The sequence below is a fragment of the Neovison vison genome, chromosome 7, assembly GCF_020171115.1.
Source record: "Neovison vison isolate M4711 chromosome 7, ASM_NN_V1, whole genome shotgun sequence".
Lineage (NCBI taxonomy): Eukaryota > Metazoa > Chordata > Mammalia > Carnivora > Mustelidae > Neogale > Neogale vison.
The window spans coordinates 195,833,714-195,857,249 of NC_058097.1; the positions used below are offsets into that span (position 1 = coordinate 195,833,714).

Consider the following 23,536-nt stretch of genomic DNA (forward strand, 5'->3'; position numbering starts at 1 on the left):
CAGAGCCGGAGCAGGCACTGGGAGGCTGGACTACAGGGTGGTCCGGAGGGCGCAGGCGCAGAGGCGCGCGGAGGCAGAAGCCGGGTCGACGGCCTGCACCTCCCCAGAGGTGCCACACGGGGGCAGTCTCGGCGGCGGATCCGCGCGGACGCCTATCGGACTGGAGCCGACGCGGCCGGGAGCAGCGCCGAGCCCGGGGCGCGGAACCGCAGCGCCGAGCCCGGGGCGCGGAATCGCAGCGCCTCTCGCTTCCCCGAGTAAAATTCAGGACCTGGCTGGCAAAGGGAAACCTGAAAATACCGCTAAAAGGCATAATTACGACCCCCTGGTTCCACTGGGGCTCGAACCCAGGACCTTCTGCGCGTAAAGCAGACGTGCTAACCGCTACACTATGGAACCGCGCGCTGCACCCGCTCTCCAGGGTAGAAGAACTGCACACAAAGACCTTTCTCTTTCCAACGTGCACCGAGACTGGGAGTTGCTGCCCGGCTGTCGCTTACGGAGAGACACTTTCAGAGGGATCTCGGACTTGCCAGCGCAGCTCCCACCCACGCTTCTCCTTGGCCGCACCGGCTCCACCGTTTGTCCGAGAAGGAAGACGGGCGTGGCCGCGGCGAGTGTCCGGGGACAGGAGCCGCGCCTGCCTTGATGTAAGCGGCGCGGAGGGGGTGCCGGTGCCTGGCTCTGTGGCGCAATGGATAGCGCATTGGACTTCTAGACAGATGAAGGCATTCAAAGGTTGTGGGTTCGAGTCCCACCAGAGTCGCTTTTGTTTTGGTAAGGAAAAGGACGAAGGAAAAGGAAGGAAAAAAAAAGAACACCTTAACCGACTTAAAAATTCCGCATCCCACTCCCCCGCGATGGAAAGAAACTCATTCCCAGCTCCTTGTTGTGTCCTCTCGTGCGAAGGTGGTAAGAATCCCGCCACCTGAGTCTTCCAGTGGCTTTGAGGGGGGCCCCAGAGTCTCTAGTGACCGAAGATGAAAAAATCAGCATGATGTGATATGTTACGGGGATTTTTTTTTCCCTTCCTTATATTGCTCTTTTACGTTGGCAATAAAAATTTTTAATTGTTTTGAAACGATAGCAGCTCCGTATTGGTCAAGCTGCATAAAAGTAAATAGCAGCACGAAGGGTACCAGAATGGCCGAGTGGTTAAGGCGTTGGACTTAAGATCCAATGGATTCATATCCTCGTGGGTTCGAACCCCACTTCTGGTAAAGGTTATCCCTGCTTTTCCAGAAAAAAACCATTCTCTCAATTTCCCTAGTTTGAGACCTCTGGATGGATACATGGCAATGATGTCTTAATCTGAATGTTAATGTTTTCGCCAGAAACGGAACTTTTAGCAACAAATTCAGAATTGGTGGTTTGGAAAACAGAAATGAAAGGTCTGTGTACAACTATACCTTGGGGACAGGGGGAGGGGAGACACACTATGTAGTAAAAATCTTCAACCTTTGAGATGAGTCAACGGTTATTTCTTATGATCCTGCTATGCACCAACGACTGTTCTAAATGCTCAGGTTATGGGAATGCAAACTTTTTTTTTCTTTAAGTAAAAGAAATAAAAAATAAGGACAACAAAAAAGACAAGGTCCTCACCAACAAGATTACTGTCCAGCAGCACTTACAGCACACAGTGATGGGAAGAGGTGGCTTATAAATTAGCAACTAAACAGAATTTCTGATGGCAATAAGCACTTGAACATAAAGAAAACGGGGTAGCACAAGAGGGTGGTATAGAACTTTTTCAAGCCCAAGCTATTCCATTTGTGGAAGTCATTCACCTTGACATGAATGTTCCCCTCCTCTCTCCACTAAACAAAAACTCCCAAGAACAAATTCTGTTCTCGGAACCTTGACTAAAAGCATTCCTTGACCCATGGCCCTCATTCATGCCACAGCAGTGTTGAGAGTTTGAGCTGTGTCAGCCACTGGCCAGGCATTGGGGACATACAGGGTGTCTGCCTCCCAGCAGAAACATTCTAGGAAGAAAGATCGATCCTCATACAGGCGTTGAAGGTACCCTGTAACAGGTAGAATTCTTTCCCAGTCTACAGGGGCCCCGTCACCATTCATAGCTCAGTTCAGACTTCCCCACCTCCCTGGAAGACTTTACTGCCTCTTACTTCTGGTAACGGGTAACGCTGCCAAAGCCAGTTTCCCACCGTCAAAGAGCTGGATCGGGTGCCTCTGGTAGCGCGTCCTGTCGCGGCACTGAGGACCAGGACTGGGCCTTCGCAGCCCCAGTTTGCCTAAAGGCTGGAGAGCGTCAGGCCCTCGATGAACGCCTGTTGAATAGATTAGTGGAAATTTAATTACTCGTAATTCACCACCCACAAGATGCTTCGGGACTTTTCAAAGACCAGCATTGGAATTTAAAATGCCGCTGCTCAGCCAAAAGCACGCGGAGAGGTCCTACATCTAGGGAATTCCTCTGGTGACGAACCCTTTCGGATGCCAGCTCTTTCGGGAGGGAAGGTGGTGGCGGGGAGGGGGTTGCTGCCCGCGGGCAAGGCAGGAGAGGCAGGCGGATACTCTCTCTACAGTCTGTCTCTGATGGGAGAAAAGGGATTCCATCCCGCCAAACACCCACTGGAGCTTGATTCTGCAGTTTCACCGCGCAGGATATCAGTAAAAGGACTAAGGATGTTAATTCAGTAGGAAAAGAATGCGGACACGTGCCCTATTGAACTGTGCACAGGGCGAGGAAACACACCGTCCAGCGGGCCCGGATAGCTCAGTCGGTAGAGCATCAGACTTTTAATCTGAGGGTCCAGGGTTCAAGTCCCTGTTCGGGCGGAGGTTATTTTAAATTCCGAAAACAAACTTAAGACAGTGTTCACACCCCTCTTAATGAACAGGTGGGGGGGTAGGCAAAGCACACCTGGGTTGTGTGGGGTGGGGGCAGGTTACCCCCAGGCCTGGCCCTACCCACCGTGGACTTAGCGCATGCGCAGAGGGCCACCTGAGGAGCCTTCCAAGCTCGGACCTTTCTCTTTCAACTTTGGAATGTGACTTTTTGCCTGTGATATTTTTTTCCTTGAAACTTACTTTTCTACCCGGCACATCGATAGACCTATGAGCAAGAAAACCGCAGCCCCGTCGTCAGTCCTGACAGGAACGCTCCTGGCGGTAACTGCACAGCGTTCGGCCCTGAGCAATCGTTCGCGCCACGTTTACTAAAGGCGCAGTGAGAAAACAAGGTTCCAAGGACTCTTTCAAACCCAGACACGTGCTTCTGAGTCACATCTCCGGCTGGGAACCATCCGTATAGACATACTTTTTAGGGCCATGGGCACGTCTGTCACCCACGAGAAAAACTCGAGAGCCCTATGAGCTGACGCCACTAGGAGCGAGGCATTCCGCCCCTCTGGGCTTGAGACCAGGCCCACGGCCGCAGGACGCCCCGCGTGCTGAACGAAAGCACGGTCGCCAACCCGGGGCGCTGAAACCCTCTCGGCTGGTGCGCACGCGCAGCGGCGGGCACTCGCGCTGAGAGCCGCACTGCCGCTGCGCAAGCGCGGGAGAGGGTAACACAGGCTAAGAGACACCCACCCACCCAACCACGACCCAACCAAGCCGCTGCGCAGGCGCGGGGGGGTGGGCACGCGCAGACCTGCAGGGCCTCTGCGCAGGCGTATCGGGGGGCACGAGGGAGACTACGCAAAGGAACAGATTCTCTGGCCAGTTCTGGGACGTGTGGGCAAAAACCCTGCCGAAACCCGGGATCGAACCAGGGACCTTTAGATCTTCAGTCTAACGCTCTCCCAACTGAGCTATTTCGGCAAAGACGAAAACTCTTGCTGCCCTGTTAGGGGAAATTTAAAAAAGAAAGCAAAGGGGGAAAGAAACTACCTTTCTCTTATCTTTGCCTTTTCAGTTCCTAATTTCGCCTTCCAAATCATACTGTGTACAGCTCTCAGGTTTTGAGAGCAGTGGATGAGAAAACCAATTCCTGTCCTAGGAGGAAGATTTAGCATTCGTATCTTAATGTTAATAGGATTGCAAGGTTCTTGTCTCACAGAGTCAAAGAATGAATCTTGGGGACTCTAAAAGGGTAAAGCGAAGTGAAAGTTTATTAAGTGAAGGTGAGAGCAGAAGGGAAGTGAGAGGGGTCCGGCATGGGTTGCCACGGAGGGCTTTTGGTGGCCGTCTTTTACTGAGACCTGCCTGGGAGGATTGTGGCCTTGAGTTCCTCGCACCATCTTGGAGTTTGAGCAAGGACTATTGAGAACACCCTTAATTACTTAATTCTTTGAGGTTTGGTCATTTTCTGTGATTACACTGTAGCCGCAAACAAAACAAACCAAACAGAAAAAAACAAACAAATAAAAACCCTCCCTAAGATCCAGAGCCAGGGGGTCTGGTCTATTCCTTTATCTCTTGTTCACTCTGGCTTATCACTTGGGCCTGCCAGGAATAGTTTCAGAGCCTACTCAGGGGCCCCCTACCTCTGCCTGCCTATATCTTAACCCTTTCCTTCATCGCTAATGCTTTCTCTCTCTCTCTCCCCCGGGCCCTTCCCAATAAGAGTAAATAGGGCCACTTACTAAGTGCCTACTGTGTGCCTGGACAAGACCTACATAGTCTCATTCAATCTCCACCCACTTCATCCCTGCCCTAAGATTGATAATACGATAATTTTTAAATGAAGTAACTGAACTGAACCAGAGCTGTCCAGCTCCAAAGCCCAAAATGTCTTGGTCAAGACGACATAGGGTTGTTTTTTGGTGTTTTGTTTTGTTTTGTTTTCTCACTTTTCCCTCTTTGGTGAAAGACGGAGAGAGTGACCTTGAGGTGAAGAGGGAGGAGGGAACCAGGAGATCACAATGCTCTCCACCCCCATCCTCTCCTTGTCCCAGCTCATTCTGTTCTTTTTCAGTCAGGAAATTATTGGAGCAAAGACACTTCACTTTTCAAGGTTGCCAAAAGTGCACTGGATCACTTTCCAAAGGACTCCCTCAAAGAAAAGAAAAATTGACATAATTCCTCACCTTGTTTCTCTCCCTGAGATGCCATCTGAACCCCTTGGTGCACTTTTTTCAAGAAAGAAGCCTGACTGGCCCAACGAGTACACTCTGCTCTTACTTGGATCAGTGACCATTGCTGTCCCTTCAGCACATACCAACTAACACAAATCACATGAATATGGATAGGCTTATCATCTTGGGCTTATTGGGAGTCTGTTTCTTTGGAATGATTCCTTACCTGTTTTGACAGGTATCTTTTGTTTCCTCCCTAGATTCAAAATAATAACAATTTTAATATTGGATAATAATAATGAGAATAGCTACAGTACATTGAATGTTTACCTTGGGGAAAAACTCTACTAAGCACTGTGTATGCCTTGTTACCTCATTTGATAACAAGTTCATAAGATGGATGCTGTTGCTCTGATTCGCTTTCTCCTGATGAGGAGGCTGCACTTTGGAGACTGGGAGGTAATTGTGGGTCTGTGTAGGCTCTGGGTAAGGCACTCCAGTATGGAGGGTGAAGGCCCAGCCTCCCTCTTGAGTGCTCCCTCCATCCTGGATCTGCCACACTAATCAGGACTCCCTGGGTACCACCATCCATCAGCTAAGAGGGCAGGTGACTCAACCTACACCTCCATCCTGCTAAGGAGATCAATGCAGACTCTCCTTTGTTGCCTAGTGATAGGGTCAGTCTCTAGTGAAGCAAGGATGCACCTTCCCTCTACCTCCCGAGGAACCCGTGCCTAAGCTTCTCTTGTGTCCACAACCCAACTTCCTCAATACCTTTCAGAAGCTAACTCCTTCCTTTGTTAGCTGATTTAATTTGTTTTTGCAACACCAGGATTTGCCCCCATTCCAGCCTCTTGAAGTCTTTCCAATTAGCACCCTCTTTTTCCCACAGCAGAAGCTGCCATGTCCACCTCAACTCCTCCCTGTGTTCAGGGTCACAATTTGCAAGGGGAGGGTAGAGAGAAGCCTTCGTTTAGAGAGGGGACTGCTCTGTTTGGTGCGTGGGTTTCTAGATGGTTGTCTCTTCCTTTTCAGAGTGCAGACATATTCTCTAGAAGGATAGAAAAGTGGCGTATAGATGCAAGATGCACGCCATAGTCGCAGGCACCTAGCAGGAGGGAACCCCAGAGACACGGTCAGCGGGGACGGCCCCAAACAGCGACGGAGGGCGGTGCCTGGGCCGTCCTGGAAGGCATCTGTTCCCTCTTCCTGTGAATACAGCAGTCAGTAGTTGGGACCCCGGGGCCTGCCTAGTGGTTGCAGAATGAAGCAGCCTATTTAATGACCTGGAGCAGTGCACCGCAAGTTTTCTGGGGGGCCTTTGCATAAAGGTTCCCAGTGTCAGTCCTCGCTGAGGTCTTGCTTTTCACGGAAGCGTCTTGACTCGCAACCCACGCGCTCAAAGATTTTACTTCTTTCTCTGAAGGCAACCCGGATGACGAAAGTTTATTCTTATTTTTGAATTTTTAAGAAAAAAAAAAAAAAAAAAAAGAGACCATTCCGCCCGAACAGGGACTTGAACCCTGGACCCTCAGATTAAAAGTCTGATGCTCTACCGACTGAGCTATCCGGGCTCGCGAGAAGTCCCTCCCTGCTGTGGTAGAAAGCCCTGTTGCCGTCTGCGCTGCGCGCTAACAGAACCGCGTTGCGTGAGTTCCGGGACTCTTCCTCTGACTTGTGATCTAACCCAGTTCCGACCCACTGCCCTGGGGGGAAGGTGTCAGGTGGTTTTTTGGCAGCTGCTTGCAGATTTCTTAAATAAAAAGCATCCCGTTTTATTTAGAAACTGCTTGGCAAACATGAATCTTGAGTTCTGCAAAAGCCTGTGGAAAGGAGGAGAAGCCATTTAGTCACTGCCCTCCACCCCTACCCCCATCCCGCCACGCGTTTATTTGCCCTAAAAGCAAAGAGCACGGGGTCGGCGATCCCAGTGCAGCGTTAAAGGTGTCAAGTGCCCCTTCTTCCGAGAAGCACCCCCTCGCAGCTCTGGTCCCCATCTCAGGTGCCCACCTCAAAAGAAGCGGGAAGCGTATTAATTAAAAGAGATGATATGAGTGTGCGCCGGCCAGAAGCGCCAACAGCCACCTCGGACCTGCGCCTGGGCCTGGAGAGCACGCCCCTACCCCTCCGCCCCCGCTCCACCCCCTCCCACCCCCTCCCACCCCCTCCCGCCCCCTTCCACCCCCTTCCACCCCCTGATTCCGCCGCTACTGGCCTGGGCTCCGCGCACGCGTGCTCGCGCCGCCCTGCAAGGGCTAACCCTCATCTCCCCACCTCTGGGCGGCACACGCCACTATTTGCATATTACAGACCCCAGGGCTGCCTTTCGGTCCTCTGTGCCTTTACGCATGCTTTTCCCTCGAACTGGCCTACCACCTCCCTTTCACTCCTCGCCCTCGCCCGTCCCAAGCGTCTTTGAGAAGTCCGTTTAACCTCCATCCTCCCTGGGAAGTACCTTCTGGTGACCCGCACCAACCCTGGTCTTCACCTCCGCTGCACTGCGGATCTACTACAGGTCGGGCAGGCAAGCATACAGGTAGCAAACCTTTCAGAACCTCGTAATCTAATGCTTTAATAGAGGAAAAATACTTGTGCTTTAGTAACACAGACGGACAACCAGAAGGCCGGCAGAGTAGACGCTGGCAGAGACGCCCAATCTTCGCTCTACTTGCTTGGATCCCAAGTCCAGCCCGTGGGGATTCAACCTTTTTCTCTTCAGGCTGGAAACTGGGAAGGCCCAACACTGAGAGAGCGAGCGCGATTTTAAGAAATTGGTGCACAGCTGTGGGCGTTGGCGAGTTTAAAATCTATTGGGTAGGCCAACAGACTGGAAATTCAGGTAAGAGTTGGTGTTGCGCGCTTGAGTCAGACGATGGAGACCTAGGTAGGTTTTCTAGTTGCCATCTTGAAAAGAGTTCCTTCTTCGTCAGGAAACCCCAGTCTTTGCTCTTAAACTTTCAGATGATTGGATGAGGCCCAGCCACATTTCAGGGGACAATCTGCTTTACTCAAAGTCTGCTGATCTACATGCTCCTCACATCTAAACACCTTCACAGTGTTTGCGTGAACAACCGGGCACCCCACCACAGCCTTGCCACGGTGCCCTATAAAACTCCCTGTCACACGTGCTGACATACATCATGCAAACTTGCAAGTCCTCTATTTATTAGTACATCATTCTGTTTTCCTTCCTTTTGGCCATCATTAGATTTCAAGAGTCCCTCATCAAAATGCACCCTTCCACCCAAGAACACAAAGAACTGGGGGACAAAGCCCCTCATCAGCTATTGTCTTGGCACAGACAAGCAGAAAGGGGAGGGCACGTAAATAGGTCCCAAAGCAATATTTCTGCATTTTGCCTTTCACCACAACTAGGGTTTTTAAGAACGTGAGGACTGAATCTCCATTCTGTCTCCCCACATCCCAGCCTGGTGTCCAGCCAGAAAGAAGGCATCCCTGAGTGTGTGTTGTTCCATTGCACTATCTCGACAGAGTGACTCATCTGTAAGTATGAGTAAGTAATAGTAATAGTATGTAATATTAAGTATGAGTAATATTGTTGTTATTCATCCTAACAAGTATAATATCAATAAATATAGTAATGAGTATTATTCACCATCTTAACAAGTAATAAGTATTATTAATAATATAGTATATATTATATAATAATATATAAGTATTGTTATACTTATTAGTTATAATAATATGTATTATGTATTATATAACAATAATGATTATTACTATTATTATTACTACTACTCCCATTATTATTAGTACTACTACTACTACTATTATTATTCCAACTATTATTACTATTACAACTACTAGGATCCAGCCCAGAGCCTCCAAATTCCCCCTCCCTGCCACCCCCATCCCAGACCGATGTAAACAGCTCTGGAAGCCTGGGCCAGGTAGGATGGCCGATTCCCTGAGGCTCGTTTCCTGGGGATCTCTGCCACCGCCAGCTTCGGTGATGGGCCTGGAACCCATCACCCTGCTTAAAAATCCTTCAGGGTCTCCCCAGTTGAGAGCAAAATCCGAGACTTCTTTTTGTTTTTGTTTTGTTTTGTTTTGTTTTTGTTTTTTGTTTTTTGTTTTGGTCCAAGAAGAAACATCAAATTTAATTTAAAGGAAAAAATATCAGAAATTGTCTGAAAAAACAACAGAACAAATCAATTCCTGGATCCCAGGGTCCAGGGATTGAGTCCTACTGGATCCTACTCAGCAGGGAGCTGCTTCTCCCTCTGCCTACTGCTCCCCATTCTTTCTCTCTCTCTCTCTCTCTCTCTCTCTCTCTCTGACAAATGAATTAATTTTTTAAAAGGGGGGGATTTTTTAGTCAAGTCCCCTGCCGAGCCCGGGCGCGCTAGTGGCTCGGACCCGCGGAGACAGGTCCCAGCGCCAGCAGCTCCTGGAACGTCGCGGGAAACTGGAACGAAAGGGCCGGAGCGATCCAGAAGCAAGTGAGCGGCTCGCGGTGCGTAGGGACAGCGAAAGCGTGGTCTCAGCCAGACACAAGGTCAGCGAAGGGAGCCCGGCTTAATACAGAGCAGTTTAGAAACGGTATAAATCCCTTTTTCGGTTTTTAAGCCTCCCTCTGGGAGAGGTTTAAAAAAGGACAAGAAAAGGGGAGTAGCTCCGCGTCCACCCTAAGTTCGTAGGGGTGAGAATTGTGTCGTAATGAGACTGCTGCCGCCCAGCGAGAGGGGATGCCACCGACGGTGGCATCTAAAACCACTGCCGAAACCCGGGATCGAACCAGGGACCTTTAGATCTTCAGTCTAACGCTCTCCCAACTGAGCTATTTCGGCTGCTTGTTGAAAGTACTTTCTGTATTTCCGTAATGAAATACTAATTTGTTTGGTTGTAACGAGAGCTCAGGATGAGTTCGGCTGGAGGTCAGCCTTTAGCAAATATTAGGTGATAAAGCCAAGCTTCTCTTTATAAGCCAGAAATGACGAATAATTTTACATTGCTCAGTTGTTTGGACTCAAGAAATGTATGAAATTGAACAGGAAGGCCATTCGTAAAAGACTTCAAACGTGACTTTTCCATGTTACCCCTAGAGGTGTGCATAGAGTCACTGCATCTGTATGTTAAAAGCACCGTTTTGCTAAAACTAACTCTTTAAAATATACCTCAATTTTTGTAACCCCATCTTGGCGTTTTTAAGCTTTCAAATATATAGACACTGTCAAAAAGTGGAATTGGCTGCGACCTTTCCCAAACTCTGAGAAGCAAGCTTAAAGCTTAAAGCTGATTTTACCCCACCTCCTCCTGTTTCATAATTTTGCTTCTCCTGCTGCTCTCCACCTATAATCAGACCCAAGTGCTGTTCATTCCAGTTCAGTGTTTCTGGAATCCTTCCACTTCTCTTCATTCTTACATCTTCCCCAACCTCTTCATTATCTTCCTACCCGTAAGTTTACACTGGAACCCATCACCCTGCTTAAAAATCCTTCAGGATCTCCCCAGTTGAGAGCAAAATCCGAGACTTCTTTTTTTTTTTGGTCAGAGAAGAAACATCAAATTTAATTTAAAGGAAAAAATATCAGAAATTGTCTGAAAAAACAACAGAACAAATCAATTCCTGAAAAAAAAAATTCTGCATCTTGGTGATCACATTTTTTGAAAGTGTTGGAAAAAACTAAAATGCCCTTTAGCTTAAGAATTTTTGAGTTATCTGGAATGCCTGGGTGGCTCTGTCAGTGTAGTGTCTGCCTTCAGCTCTGGTCATGATCCCAGGGTCCAGGGATTGAGTCCTACTGGATCCTACTCAGCAGGGAGCTGCTTCTCCCTCTGCCTACTGCTCCCCATTCTTGCTCTCTCTCTCTCTCTCTCTTTCTCTCTGACAAATGAATGAATTTTTTAAAAGGGGGGGGGATTTTTTAGTTATCTGCAAATCAACTCATTTCAGGAGTGGAAGAATCCTTGGCCATTTCTTAATACCACAATTTTACACAGATCTCTTTTTTGAATGTCTTCTACATTTAAAGAGGCAATCCTCTAAATCTCCTATATTCCATACACAATAAATTCTTTTGTTTCAACCAACTCTCAGTGGAGGGGCAACTAGTACAACACCGTTTCCCCAGACAAAAAGCATCAGCATATTCCATTTTGTTAATTTATATATCTCTTTGTATGTTTCCTTATCAATTTCTATAGTAGTCACAGTTTCTTTCATATCTCTCAATATTATATTTAATGCTGATGATAAGCATGTAATCTGCCTTGAAGTTCTCACTTCAAGTCAAGTTCCATCATTTCTCACTTTCACTTTAAATTCACTCATTGGGGCTGAGCCTGATGACATCCAGGGACTCTACTACGGTGTTGGTTTTTGTTGCTGGTCCATCTCCTCTGCCATGTTTCAAAACCCAAAACTTCTCTCTTTATATGGTATACAGACTTCCAGAACTTGGGTCCTTCCTCTCTCCAGCACCGTTATCATTGCTTCCTCCTGGACTCTGAACTCTAGCCATTCATGCATCCGTCCAAACTCAGGATGCTTTCCTAGACTTTGCTCTTCTTCATCTTTGTTCATGCTGCTTTCTATCCATTGCCCTTCCCTAACCCCTATTAAGCCTGCAACTTCCAAAGCAGATACATTCTCCTAGTTCCAGATGCCTTCTTGGACACGCCTCTATCCCGTCCCTTTCCTACTCCCAATAATAGGCTGGTGGCCCCCTCCAGTGCTTTTACACCATTTATCAAACCAGACTGTAATTGCCTGTTTATCAGAGCTCTTTCTTGTCATTTGTAACCCTAATGTATGTTACATAACAGACTGGAGTCAATGTTGAAGGAGAGAGAAAGGAGAGACAGAGAGAGAGACAGAGGGAATAAAAGAGAGAGAGAGAAAGCCATATCTCAGGCCCAACTGATTCTTTACTAACTTTTAAAATCACCTGGTTAAATTCAAGTATGATATCTGCAAAGCTATTTATAGAGGATTCGAGCTTTCTAGTTCTTGACTTTAAACACAACTCCTGAGGCCACCCTGCTTCCTTCCCCTGAGGGGTCCATATGAACCGAAAAGCTAGGCGGAAGGAAGGCCTGAGGAGACTATACTAACATTATTGTCTGAACTTGGAAGGAAAAGCTGTGAGAGGCTTGAAATGCTTGCCACAGGGCAGGACAGATCACGGGGCAAAAGCTTTGTAACTTTTAGAAGCAAGCTCTACATTTTGATGACTGTCTTAGAGTTTCACAGGGTATCTACTTTATAGCAAATAGCTTCCAAAGATTTCTACATCTCCTTTTGGGGTTGGTTTTCACTTATCTTGCCAAAAGTAGAATAGGCCTTGAAATTTAAAGGTTTTCCATTTTTGTGGGACTTCAGAGGTCCCTGACAAGTGTTATAATTTTGCTGGGTCCTCATTTTGAATCATGAGTGAGTGTGGTAGGCCCTTGGGGATCCACATCACAACCCATCAGGTCATAGCAGCGCATCGAAGGACTAAAGAAGGGATTGTTAAACTGTCTCAGGTACATTTGACTGCCCCTATTGGAGAAAGTTATAAGGCACAGGGCTATTCAAAGTAGCCAGATATAACTGTCAGAAACAGCAGGTGTCTACTGCAATGACATTTAGCTTGCTAGAAAAAAAGCCCTTAAGGTCCTGAAACTTACCATCAAGCCCAGCAATGTGAATCAGGCAAATGACCTGAACAGATGCATGGCCTTCCCAAGAATCAGGCTAGGAAAATCACCTCTGGCAACATAGCTAATTTTGTGGACACCATAGCCCTGAGAAATCAAGGCGTCTGGAGGCTGGACTTCAAGGATGCTCCTTCCTTCAGGCGTACCTCCAAAGTGGTGCTACCCACATCATTAAGCCTCTGGAAACAGAAGTGTGCATTACTGCATGATGTGAGGAGGAAATGACTTCACTGTCAGCTGCCTTCCAACCTAGCTTCTCCTAGAACATGAGGTTGTAGGGGTCACAGACTTGGGGGTCAAACAAACCCAGCTTTGAATTCCAACACCGTGACTAACCAATCAGCTGTGTAACCTTAGTGAGTTTATTTAAATTAGGGTTTTTTTTTTCCCCCTGTGCCTTCTCTACCTCACATGACGATTCTAACACTTAGCTCTTAAAATTGTTCAAGTGTGAGCTGGACAATGTTCAGAATTCCTAACAGCATGCTGGATGCAGAAGCAGATGCTCAGCCACAGGGCAGGACCTGTGTGCCTCTCTGGGCCCCTTTGATTCCTTTGCCCACCCTGACCCTCTCCCTGAACTTTATAGAGAAAAACTGACCATCTTCCCAGTCCTTATTCTCTCCCAAGGCCTTCAAATCAGTACTCAATTGCTTGTTTCAAAGTACAGAATTTGAATCCCTACATGGAACACCTAAGAATCTGAAAATCTTAAGGGGAAAAAATGAAACTCAAGAAAACGTTTGTTTTTTGAAGTGAAATAGGTCCAACATCAAAAACACTAGAAACCATTTCCCTATACCAAGGGTGGGGGGCACTGATGGTTACATTCCATTAAAGTGGAAAGGGCTGTTAAAACTACTCTTCTGTCCACAGGCCCTTGAGAATGTTGTCAAACAGTTGAGACATCTGGAAACCTGCGCCCCATTTTTCTTTCAACTGCTCACAAAGATCCGCTGCCTGATTCCCAAGAACAAACCGGCGCCTGGCCAGTTCTTCAGCTGCTCCCCACCCACCAACTTGTTATCTAGTAGGAGTCAAGTGAATCAGACAAACGATATGACTTTTTAAAAATTATTTAATTTAGTAGTTTTCTTGGAAAAAAAACAATAAGGCAAAAAAAACGAAAATATATATAGTTTTGTCTTGATGTGACTTCATTTCACCTGAAGGACTCAGAGCTTCTCCATTAGCAGGAATCGGACTGGGGATCAGGCTGGGAAATGTAGTGCAGATGGTGGAAGAAGAAAGGTGGGGGATAACGCAGAGACGTTCAGTTGGTTGAGGAATTCCTGCTCTGGCTAAAACCCCCCAAAAGGTCACGGCCTTAGCGGGCCTCCTTGAAAGAAGCCCCAGCACAATCCCGCGCTTAGCTTGGGAGTCAGTCGGGGTCTTAGGAGGAAACTCCGCAGTGGTTGCCCGTCTCTCAAGTGCCTCACAGCTAGGAAGGGAGGAATGGCGAGGAAGGAACAGAAGTACTAATTTACCCAGTATAAATCCAATTTCCATGCAGGGATGGCTTCCTCTGGAATGGTATTTCCCCCAGGACCCACACTGGCTGAGGCTCAGCAGTTAAGGAACAGAAACGAAAAACACAAACAGAAAGCATACAAGGAAGGCACCTCAATTTGTGATCCTCAACCAAGGGTGGGCTGCACAGGGGCGGATTCCTGAACAAGACAACTGAAACAAATACAGAACACAAAATGAAGGAAGCCAGGACCCCACAGGAGGAGTTCTCTTGCCCACCCCACGTGATAGCACTTTCAGCCCCACGTCCTGGGAAGAAGTGTCTTTTGGGAATCAGCTGTGTGTGGTGGGACTTGGGCAGAGGCAGAATTAAACTGGAAACTACCATCCTGACTCTCTATCCATGCTCTTCCTAAAAAAAAGAAGGGAAAATGGCAGGAAAGAGTTGGGATTTCATTTTCAAGACTCAGGTCATTAGGAGAGCAGAACTTAGACAGCAGTGGGCACTCCGTGATACAGACCCGGGATCGAGTCCCTGTTCAGTAACTGCCAGAGGTGATCTGCTTAGGGTCTGAGTCTGTCTGCCCCTAAAAGAGGGAAAAGAGAGGAGGCTCCGTTCCACATCAGTGTGTCCAAGAGAGAGTCCCAGGGAGATAAAGGATATCAAAAAACAAGATTCTTAATGGGAAGAAGGAAAATCAAACAAAAAAATTAGATTTTTCTCTACATATATATAATATACAGATATTTAACACATTATTCGAGAGGTGGCTCCAGTCCATGGGGCTTGAGAGATGGTGAAAACTTTTGTTTCAAATTAACTCCTTCTCTCAAATTCTGAATCATACCAGAGTGGGATAGGTAATGCTCTGCTCCACACTGGGGCACAGACCCAAACTGGTATTGCGCTGAGAGAGAGAGGAGGGAAGAGAGAGGGAAGGAGGGTGGGTGGGAGGGAGGAGCAAAAAAGGCAATGAAGAACGGGGGTGAGGAGGAACTGGGAAAGCAAAGTGGCTAGCAGTCTTTTCTACCCTGCCTTGTGTTCTCACAAGTTCCCTGTGTGAGCAAGTCCATAAACTCCCTTGTGAGGATAACACAACCCTCCTACCAACCCCCAAAGTGGCCTCCGGTTGCTGTCAAAGATAGAGGACAGCAGAAGGGTAGGTTACACAAAATGAAGATAGAAACTTCCAAGAAATGTCAGTCTGAGTGTTCCAATCTTACAGGACAAGTCCCCCTGCAATTGTTCTGATACTGCAGTTGTATCGGGGCAGACGCCCCATGAGACTGACCCCGTGCGGGACCCCATCTCGAGACGCCATGCATAAGCTCCACCGCGGTCATTCACGATGCCTCCATTGGTTAAGTCTTACGTGCTCCTTTCAAGGAGCTTCTAAATTCAGCTCTCGCTCTGAACAGCACCAAAATGCCCCAGAATCATCACCTCATGCAGACCTTGGCTGAGCAGGATGCTACAGGGGAGGGTGAATGACGTCATCCTAAAGTGGGGGCAGAGGGAGGAGGACGAGCCAGAACACCTGACTGCAGAAGTGGAGCAGCGCCCCACTCCGGCCACTAAGCCTCCCCCTCACACACACAGGTACCTAGTAAGTCGATTTCAGTTTCAATCAGCTAAGGCAACCAGCCAATCACCACCACTGGTGTCTGCTTCTGGTGATTGATTTGGACAAAATGATTGGTTAAGACAGACAAACTGGAGGAAGGCGATCGGTCAGAGTCCCAAACGCCAGCTTTCCCGCACATCCTCTTGTCCTCTTCTCCTTTGGATCCTCCTCCTTCTCGTTGCTGCCACTTCAGAAAATGTCCGGGCATGAGGTCCAGTCCTGTTTTTCTTTACACTCCCAGTATCCTCCCCTATAAATATGGGTTAGCTCCTTGGTAACAGGGTCCTTCTTCCGCTCAAACCACAGCGCCTTATAGGGATCATAGGGCGTGCCTGAAAGGGAAAGCAGGTAAAGAAAAACAGACTGAGAGCCAGAAACACACCAAATGATTCTCCACCCATCGAGAGAGTGGAAGACAGGTTCGTTACCATCCTCTGTGGCTTTCATAGCTTCTGCTTCTCTCTTCTTTCTGGAAAGTCTTTGCTTTTCCTCCAGGCGCTGCTTCTCAGCATTGGCTTCATCCCAGCGCCCGTTTTCCATCAGTCTCTGGTCAGGCCGCAATCGGCTGTCTGTGGGGGCGGTGCCGCTTTCCCAGGCGTTGAGCGTCAGAGCAAGCTCTGAGAAGTAGTACATGTTTTCCGCATTCTTCCTACAAATCAAGGATGAGAAAGATGAAGGGTGACGCCAGAGCCCAGGCCCTTGTTAAGGAGCAACAACCAAGCACCCTGCCAAAAGACGGCCTCCTCAAAGCTGTTCTACAGATGGACTCTAGGACGGTGGCAGGTTCCCCTCGTGCAGCAGAGAACCAGACTGGACCATCCCCATCCCCTCCCTGGGCATCACTCGCTACAGGAGTTTGCTGGGCTTGTGCTGTGCTCAGCGGAGATTGGGAAGAAATGCCTTAGGAAAAATGAAACCTTCTACCGAATGAAAATTCCTTATTCTTATTTCCTTTGCTTTCTTTGTAACCTTCTTCTGGAATAATCTTGGCTCTTACTATAGACTGAACATAGGAGATGACAGGAGACAAATGGCCTCCATCTTCATTCCGAATTCCAGAATATGACCTCAGGAACCTTTATATTGCCACTGGGTCTCGGGCTAAGTTGTTAAAAGGTGGTAGGCATCTTTCTCCTCTAGCTGTTTCTGAGTCATTTTGCTCTAAATTATGAATATTTTTTGGCAGATGTGACTTGGTTAGTTTCAATTTTCTTGACAAAGCCCATTACAACCCAAATCATACGGTGACGGCCTTCTGGTAATCTCTCCAAAGGTTCTTATTTCCCTGGCTTGATCCCTCACATAATTAAGTGGAAAGGCCAGCAGAAATGCTATCAGTACTGCTCCAAGGTGGAGGTCAAAGTATTACCTGGACAGCATGCATACTGATACTCACGGTAAAGGGTTCCTTTTCCATAGCATGACCCTGCTTTCTTCTGCCTCATGGCCTCTCTGCCGAGCATCACCCCCATTTTCCCCAACGACTGGTTGTACTTTGAAACAATCCATTTTCTCGTCCCATGTCCCCAGAAGGGCAAAGTGAACTTTTCCTGATGGATCTGTCACTTCCCCTGTTACCTACAATGATGGAGAGTAGGGCTTTGGAGTACAGCATTCACTGTGGGTTAGCTTACCTGACTATTCTGGAAACAAAGGTCCTATGGTCAATACTGGTTAAATTCTGCCACAACAAACACCATGGAACACCAAAATTGTTTTGGTAAACTTTTTTGAGCTGCTTAAAATAAATGAGCCATGAGTTGTGGTTTCATCATTTTGTTGTATAGGGATTTTCGTTGCAATGATATATGCAGGAAAAGGATCTGAATGTTACTCAGAATTACGGTATTTTCTTCTTTCTATGGTTTTCTCTTCTCTCTGGTATTTTCTTCTTTCTTCAGAGACAGCCACAAACAGATTTAACTCCCCAGCTCTTCTTTACTCTCCATCAAACTCATGGCGCAATTCCACTATGGTGTTGACACAGGACTCGCGCTTAGACCTCACAGCGGTCAAACTGCCCATCCTTCTTCCTGAAATCCTTCTATTGGTCCTTCCTCTGTGTTTCCCATTTTCAATCTCTCCTCGCTCTTGACTTTTACTTTCTTATTTAATGTCTTTACCAGAAAAGACAATGATTTGGTTTGGAAATGCAATCTAGTCCCCCTTCCTGCTGACTTTCTCCTTTACGTCGCCTTTTTTAAAAATCACCACATACATATTTAGGAGATACATATGTTTAGACTATCTCCTGATCCATCATCTATACCAGCCCCCAAAGAGTAGGCTTTCTAAGAGACACACACTAAAGAAAAACATTTAAACTCCAACTTCTCTTACCTTTCTTGCTACATCACGAGAGAAGTAGCTATAAGGAACAAATTTAAGATTGCACTTGTCTCCCGTCTTGTGATTCACAATATCAATTTCACCAGACTATAAAATAAAAAGCATCATGGATTGATTTTATTAAGACCGGAGGACTTGAATATCTGCCAGACCCCACGCCTTATAATTCTTCACTTTTCCATCGTATACTTTCAGACTCCCTTGCTTAAGGATTCCAGTCTCAGCCGACCCCAACAAGCTGTGAAATCCCTTCGGAACCTTGGTATTTCAGATTGGGATCAAGATCAAACAGCCTTCTGGTTTTCTGTCAATCATGTGTCCCATGTTAGGTGACAAGATTTGCCTTTCAGCACATATACTGATATTCACATAATAATGTACCTTTCTCAACCAAGCCCCCACTCATACACTTCATGAACTCTGTGGTTAAGTCAAAGTACTCTACTCACAATTACAAGGTTACATAAAACAGGCCTTTCTACACTTTATTTTCTCCTCTATCTTCTAAATCCCAAACGACTTTAAGACTCAGCTTGGGGCGCCTGGGTGGCTCAGTCAGTTAACTAACTCTTGGTTTCAGCTTAGGTCATGATCTCAGAGCCGGGAGATCAAATCCCTGCATTGGGCTCTGTGCTTAGTGTGGAATCTGCTTGAGATACTCTCTACCCCCTTCTCTCTCTCTGCCCCTCCCCCTTGCTTGCCCCCACCACCTCTCTAAAATAAATAAATAAAATCTAAAATGAAACAAAACAACAGCAACAACAAAACCTCAGCTTAATTCCCACATCTACCGTGTAGGCTTTCCTGACTGCCAGAGAGTATTCCCTTTCTTTTCTGAATTTATTGCAACCATCATCTTAAGAGCAAATTGACAATTATTTAGATGTTATCTTAGTACAGCTCTTTTTTTTCCTTTTCTTTTTTTAAAGATTTTATTTATTTATTTGACAGAGAAAGAGAGATCACAAGTAGGCAGAGAAGCAGGCAGAGAGAGAGGAGGAAGCAGCTCCCGGCGCCCAATGCAGGGCTCGATCCCAGGACCCTGGGATCATGACCCAAGCCTAAGGCAGAGGCTTTAACCCACTGAGCCACCGAGGTGACCCCTTAGTACAGCTCTTAACACTAGCATATTTTGTTAACACTTTTCAATTTATACCTATTTGTCATGTTGTCGCCAATGATACAATAACTCTTTGAAGGACAATGTCTTATCTGGCTTTGTATCCCTAAGACCTAGCCCTCTGCCTAGCAGTCATGTCTGATAAATAATGAAAGGATGAAGAGTAAGAGTCGTGTTTATTATTTTGTTGAACTTTCATAGTCGCTAACATAGTCCTGGTAGAGTAGTTACAGAATGAATGTTATAAATTGGTCATTCATAAGAAATAATCTGTGGTATAGAAACTTGGGAAGTCAGGGTAGGGCTTCTGGCTGAGAGCAATTCCTTAGGAGAAATGGATAAATCAGTAACAACAGTGTGGGGCCAGTTCACATGTCCTTGATACTGCACAGATGTACCTACGAACGTATTCTCCTGAACTTCAGAACACTTTGGGCACCTCTGCTTACCTGATCTATCCACAACTTGCCCACAATAATGTTGTGCACCGTTGTGGTAACCTTCTTCCAAGTGTAGTGGTGCCCAGTTGCATGGAAAATACAGTGGATGCTACCTGGAAACAGAGAGAGGTACACAAATTAAGACAAGTATTAGAATAATACCACCATGTTCACTACAAGTAACAATGGATTGATTTTCTTCTATTAACAGTTCTTACTTTTAAAAGGAAAATAATAAACCAAAAGGGCTTTATAATCTTTTTAAATGTTAGAAGCACTGACTGAATTTTTTCACTTCATTTTTAAATTTATGAATGAACTATAACTAAATGATGACCAACACTGACAACGGATAGCGCGCAGCTAGGAAACAATATTCTGCAATTGTAGAAACAGAAATGAAAGCAAAAGCTCCAATCTTTTCACCAACTGTGCCTGCCACACAAGTTGCAAAATGTACAAGAACAGGTCAAATCTGCCCCAACATGAAAAAATAAAAGTGAACCGCAGAAAGGAGCACACATGGGTGGTCAGGCACGGGGGCCCGGCCTTCTTGTTAGTAACGAGCTGTGTGACCTTAAGTAAAACACTTTCCTAAGGGCCTTAACAGTAATGGAGTAGTGGATAGAGCAGGGGCTTTGGAATCAGGCAGAAATGGACTGAATCCCAGATCCAGCACTCATTAGAGGTGTGACCCCAGGCTATATAATGAAGAATTTGCCTGACTTTGAAAATGGTTCCTGGGAGGGAACCTCTAAACCCCTAGACCTTCCCAAGTGATAGTAGTATCCTTGTTATTCATGGCGCCTTAAGAGTTTATGTCAGTGAAGTAACACGGTGGGCTTCTGGATAGCTTATGCTCAGGATGAGCCAGGCCAGAAAAATCAACTATGTGTTAGAGACTTGGGGCCTTGAATCACTTGCTATCAGATGGACTTCCCTTCCCTTCCCTCCTATCAGAATGGTATTCCCTTCCCTCCAGGGAGGGAAGGAGGCCTGGGTATTGAGTGTAGTCATGGGGCCTATAGTTCAATCGTGCCCACCTAATGAAACCCTAGTAAAATATCTGGACAGTGGAGCTTGCTGTGGCTTCCTGGTTTGTGAACACATCAATGTGCCTGGAGGATTATGGGCCCTGATTCCATGAGCGAAGTCATGGAAGCTCTAAGTTCAGGACACTTGCAGACCTTGCCCTATTGTGTCTCTCCATTTGGCCAGTCCTGATTTGTACCCTTTATAATGAAACTATGACAGTGAGGATAGTTCTCTCCTGGGTTCTATGAGTCATCCTAGCAAATTACCGAAAGTAAAGCCAGTTGGTCAGAAGTACAGAGGGCCTGGGGACCCCCAAACTTGTGCCTGGCCCCTGAGGCGAGGACAGTCTTGCTGGAGCCTGTGCCCTTGACTTACGGGGTCTGCATGAATCTGAGCGGTTAGCAAAGAACTGCATTAGAGTAATATATCCTTCATGATTTGTAATTTTCCTTGGCCTCAGCTTCGTCATCTGTAGACTTGGAATAAGCACAACTTGTTGTACAGTAAATACTGTTTATTTGCCCAGTAAAATACTTGCAACATAACGGGCACTCAGGAGATACAATCTTCTCTTGTCCCTCTGAGTTCATTTCACATACCAAACGAAAAAAATGAGGTGAACAGAAGTGACTAGAGATCCAAAATAATTAAGAACTTATACATATATACCAGAACTATACATATATGTATATCTTTTTAAAAAGATTTTATTTATTTGAGAGAGAGAGAGAGAGTGAGAGCAAGAGTGTGTGCACACATGTGTACAAGTGGTGTGGGGGCAGAGGGAGAGTGAATCTCAAGCAGACTCCTCACTGAGTGTGGAGCCCGACACGGGGCTCGATCCCAGGAACCTGAGATCATTACCTGAGTCAAAATCAAGAGTCAGATGCGTAACCAACAGAGCCACCCGGGTGCCCTATGTGTGTATCTTTATATACATATTGACTAATACAGTTACAGGACCAGCGTTAAGTCTAAGCTCCCTCTGTAACCACTGATGCACAGAAGACTAATTATGTGTCTTTCTGTCTTTCTCATATAAGAGATTAAAACAGCCCCGATGGCTGCAGCAGCAGTGATGACAATGACACCATGGGCAATGGCAGCTGTCCTGCTGCCAGCATCTCCTGTGTCCCAGGCACTGGGCTGTGCTCTCCTCAAATATTAGCTCATTTAGTCTTCATAACCACCTTTCAAATATCTGTGCCACCTAAACATATGCTCAGTTCCTGCTCAGTACCTCTTCCACCTGTCTAAAAACACCATCAGGGACCCTGGCTGTCTTAGTTGTTAAGCGTTTGCCTTTGGCTCAGGTCAAGATCCCAGAGTCCTGGAATCTAGTCCCAAGTCAGACTCCCTGCTCGGTGGGGAGCCTGCTTCTCCCTCTGCCTGCTGCTCCCCCTGCTTGTGCTTGCTTGCTCGTTCTCTCTCTCTGACAAATAGATAATTTAAAAAACTTAAAATAATAAAGCCACCATCATCTCTTGCCTTGAAGCTAACAACTCTGTTTTGGTCCCAGCTTCTACCATAGTCACCTGTGAGTCTCTGGTTAAAGCGATCCATTTAAAACATGTCAAGTCAACGTACCACACTGTATAAAATCTCTCCATTTCTTCCCACTGCAATGAGAACAAAACTCAACTCCTTTCCCTGATGTACAAAATCCCTACAAGATCTGGCCCCTGCCAACTGCTCGGATCGCTCTGGGAAGCTGCTGTGGCCTTTGTGCTTCTCGGGTGTGCTGTGCTTGCCCCCCTCTCACGGGCCTTTATCTTAAAGGGGTTCTCTCTGCTGGGACACACTTCTCCAGATCTTCTTCTGGTTGGCTTCTTTTTATTAGATAGGTCTCTGCTCAAATATAACCTCTTCAGAGAGAACTTCCTTGGTGACCTTGTCCAAGGAACCACAAACACACTCCACTCCTTTCTCTGCCACTCACCCCCATCTCTCCTTGCTCTATTTCTTCATAGAATCACTACCATATAAAATTAAATAATTATTGACAATAATTATAATTTCGGTGTTTGTTTACTTTTTTGTCTGCTTAAGAAAAGAATGCAAGCTGGGGTATCTAGGTGGCTCAGTTGGTTAAGCAACGGGCTCTTGATTTTGGCTCAGGTGTTGGGATTGGGCCCCACATTGGGCTCTGTGCTAGGTATGGAGTCTGCTTGAAATTCTCTCTCCCCTGCTCTGTCTTTCCCCACCTCCCACTCACCACCCTCTCTTTCTCTCTTTAAAAAAAGAAAAAAAGAAAAAAAAAAGGAGAGAGAGAAAAGAAAAGAAATGAATGCAAGCTAAGTGAGGGCAAAGTGGCTTTTGTCCACCATTACATACCCACAGCACCGAGAACAGTTTCCAGAGTACAGTGGGCACGCAAATACCTGCTGACACCTCAGTTATGGGTACTGTTATCCCCTGTATTTGTTTCTATTGCTGCTGGGACCAACTGCCACAAACATTACGGCTTACAACAACACGGCTGTTAAGCGTGTTACATGGCTGGAAGTCAGAAATCTAAAAACAAGGCATCAGAAGGCTGTGTTCCCTCCAAAGGCCCTACAGGAGATTCATTCCTTGCCTTTTCCAGCTACCAGAGGCCACCTGCATTCTCTGGCCTGTGGTCTCTTCCCAGCGTCACTCTTGCCTCTGTTATCACTGCCTCTGATTCTCCAGCCTCCCTCTCAGAAAAACCTTTGTGATTGTACTGAGCCTATAGAAATACTCCAGAATTACCTCCCCATCTCAAGATCTTTAATTTAACCACACCTACAAAGTTCCTTTCACGATAATGAAGTGAAATATTCACAAGTTCCAGGGTTTATGATGTGGACATTATTTTGGGAG

General features: G+C 46.6%; 1 protein-coding gene, 7 non-coding genes and 1 pseudogene across 8 annotated transcripts in view; 3 read left to right on the top strand and 6 right to left on the bottom strand.

Moving 5' to 3' along the window:
- Positions 1–326: 326 nt before the first annotated feature.
- Positions 327–399, bottom strand: TRNAV-UAC. Its single transcript has one exon. It is a non-coding gene; the product is annotated as a tRNA-Val (tRNA).
- A 281-nt stretch (positions 400–680) lies between these two features.
- Positions 681–766, top strand: TRNAR-UCU. Its single transcript is given in 2 exon segments — positions 681–717; positions 731–766. It is a non-coding gene; the product is annotated as a tRNA-Arg (tRNA).
- Positions 767–1,137: 371 nt separating this feature from the next.
- On the top strand, positions 1,138–1,220 carry TRNAL-UAA. The gene has a single exon. It is a non-coding gene; the product is annotated as a tRNA-Leu (tRNA).
- Positions 1,221–2,732: 1,512 nt separating this feature from the next.
- On the top strand, positions 2,733–2,805 carry TRNAK-UUU. Its single transcript has one exon. It is a non-coding gene; the product is annotated as a tRNA-Lys (tRNA).
- Positions 2,806–3,719: 914 nt separating this feature from the next.
- Positions 3,720–3,792, bottom strand: TRNAF-GAA. The gene has a single exon. It is a non-coding gene; the product is annotated as a tRNA-Phe (tRNA).
- Positions 3,793–6,489: 2,697 nt separating this feature from the next.
- On the bottom strand, positions 6,490–6,562 carry TRNAK-UUU. Its single transcript has one exon. It is a non-coding gene; the product is annotated as a tRNA-Lys (tRNA).
- A 3,164-nt stretch (positions 6,563–9,726) lies between these two features.
- On the bottom strand, positions 9,727–9,799 carry TRNAF-GAA. The gene has a single exon. It is a non-coding gene; the product is annotated as a tRNA-Phe (tRNA).
- A 1,102-nt stretch (positions 9,800–10,901) lies between these two features.
- LOC122912960 lies at positions 10,902–11,358 on the bottom strand (annotated as a pseudogene).
- Positions 11,359–13,762: 2,404 nt separating this feature from the next.
- The window catches only part of LOC122912959 (oxysterol binding protein), a 33,573-nt gene continuing 23,799 nt past the window's right edge, over positions 13,763–23,536 (bottom strand). The window contains exons 10-14 of the mRNA XM_044259382.1: positions 19,667–19,770; positions 18,089–18,184; positions 17,145–17,326; positions 16,177–16,397; positions 13,763–16,080 (exon numbers count right to left, since the gene is read on the bottom strand). Of these exons, the coding sequence (XP_044115317.1) occupies positions 15,938–16,080; positions 16,177–16,397; positions 17,145–17,326; positions 18,089–18,184; positions 19,667–19,770 (746 nt within the window). The 3' untranslated portion in view covers positions 13,763–15,937. The remainder of the gene's footprint in view (positions 16,081–16,176; positions 16,398–17,144; positions 17,327–18,088; positions 18,185–19,666; positions 19,771–23,536) is intronic.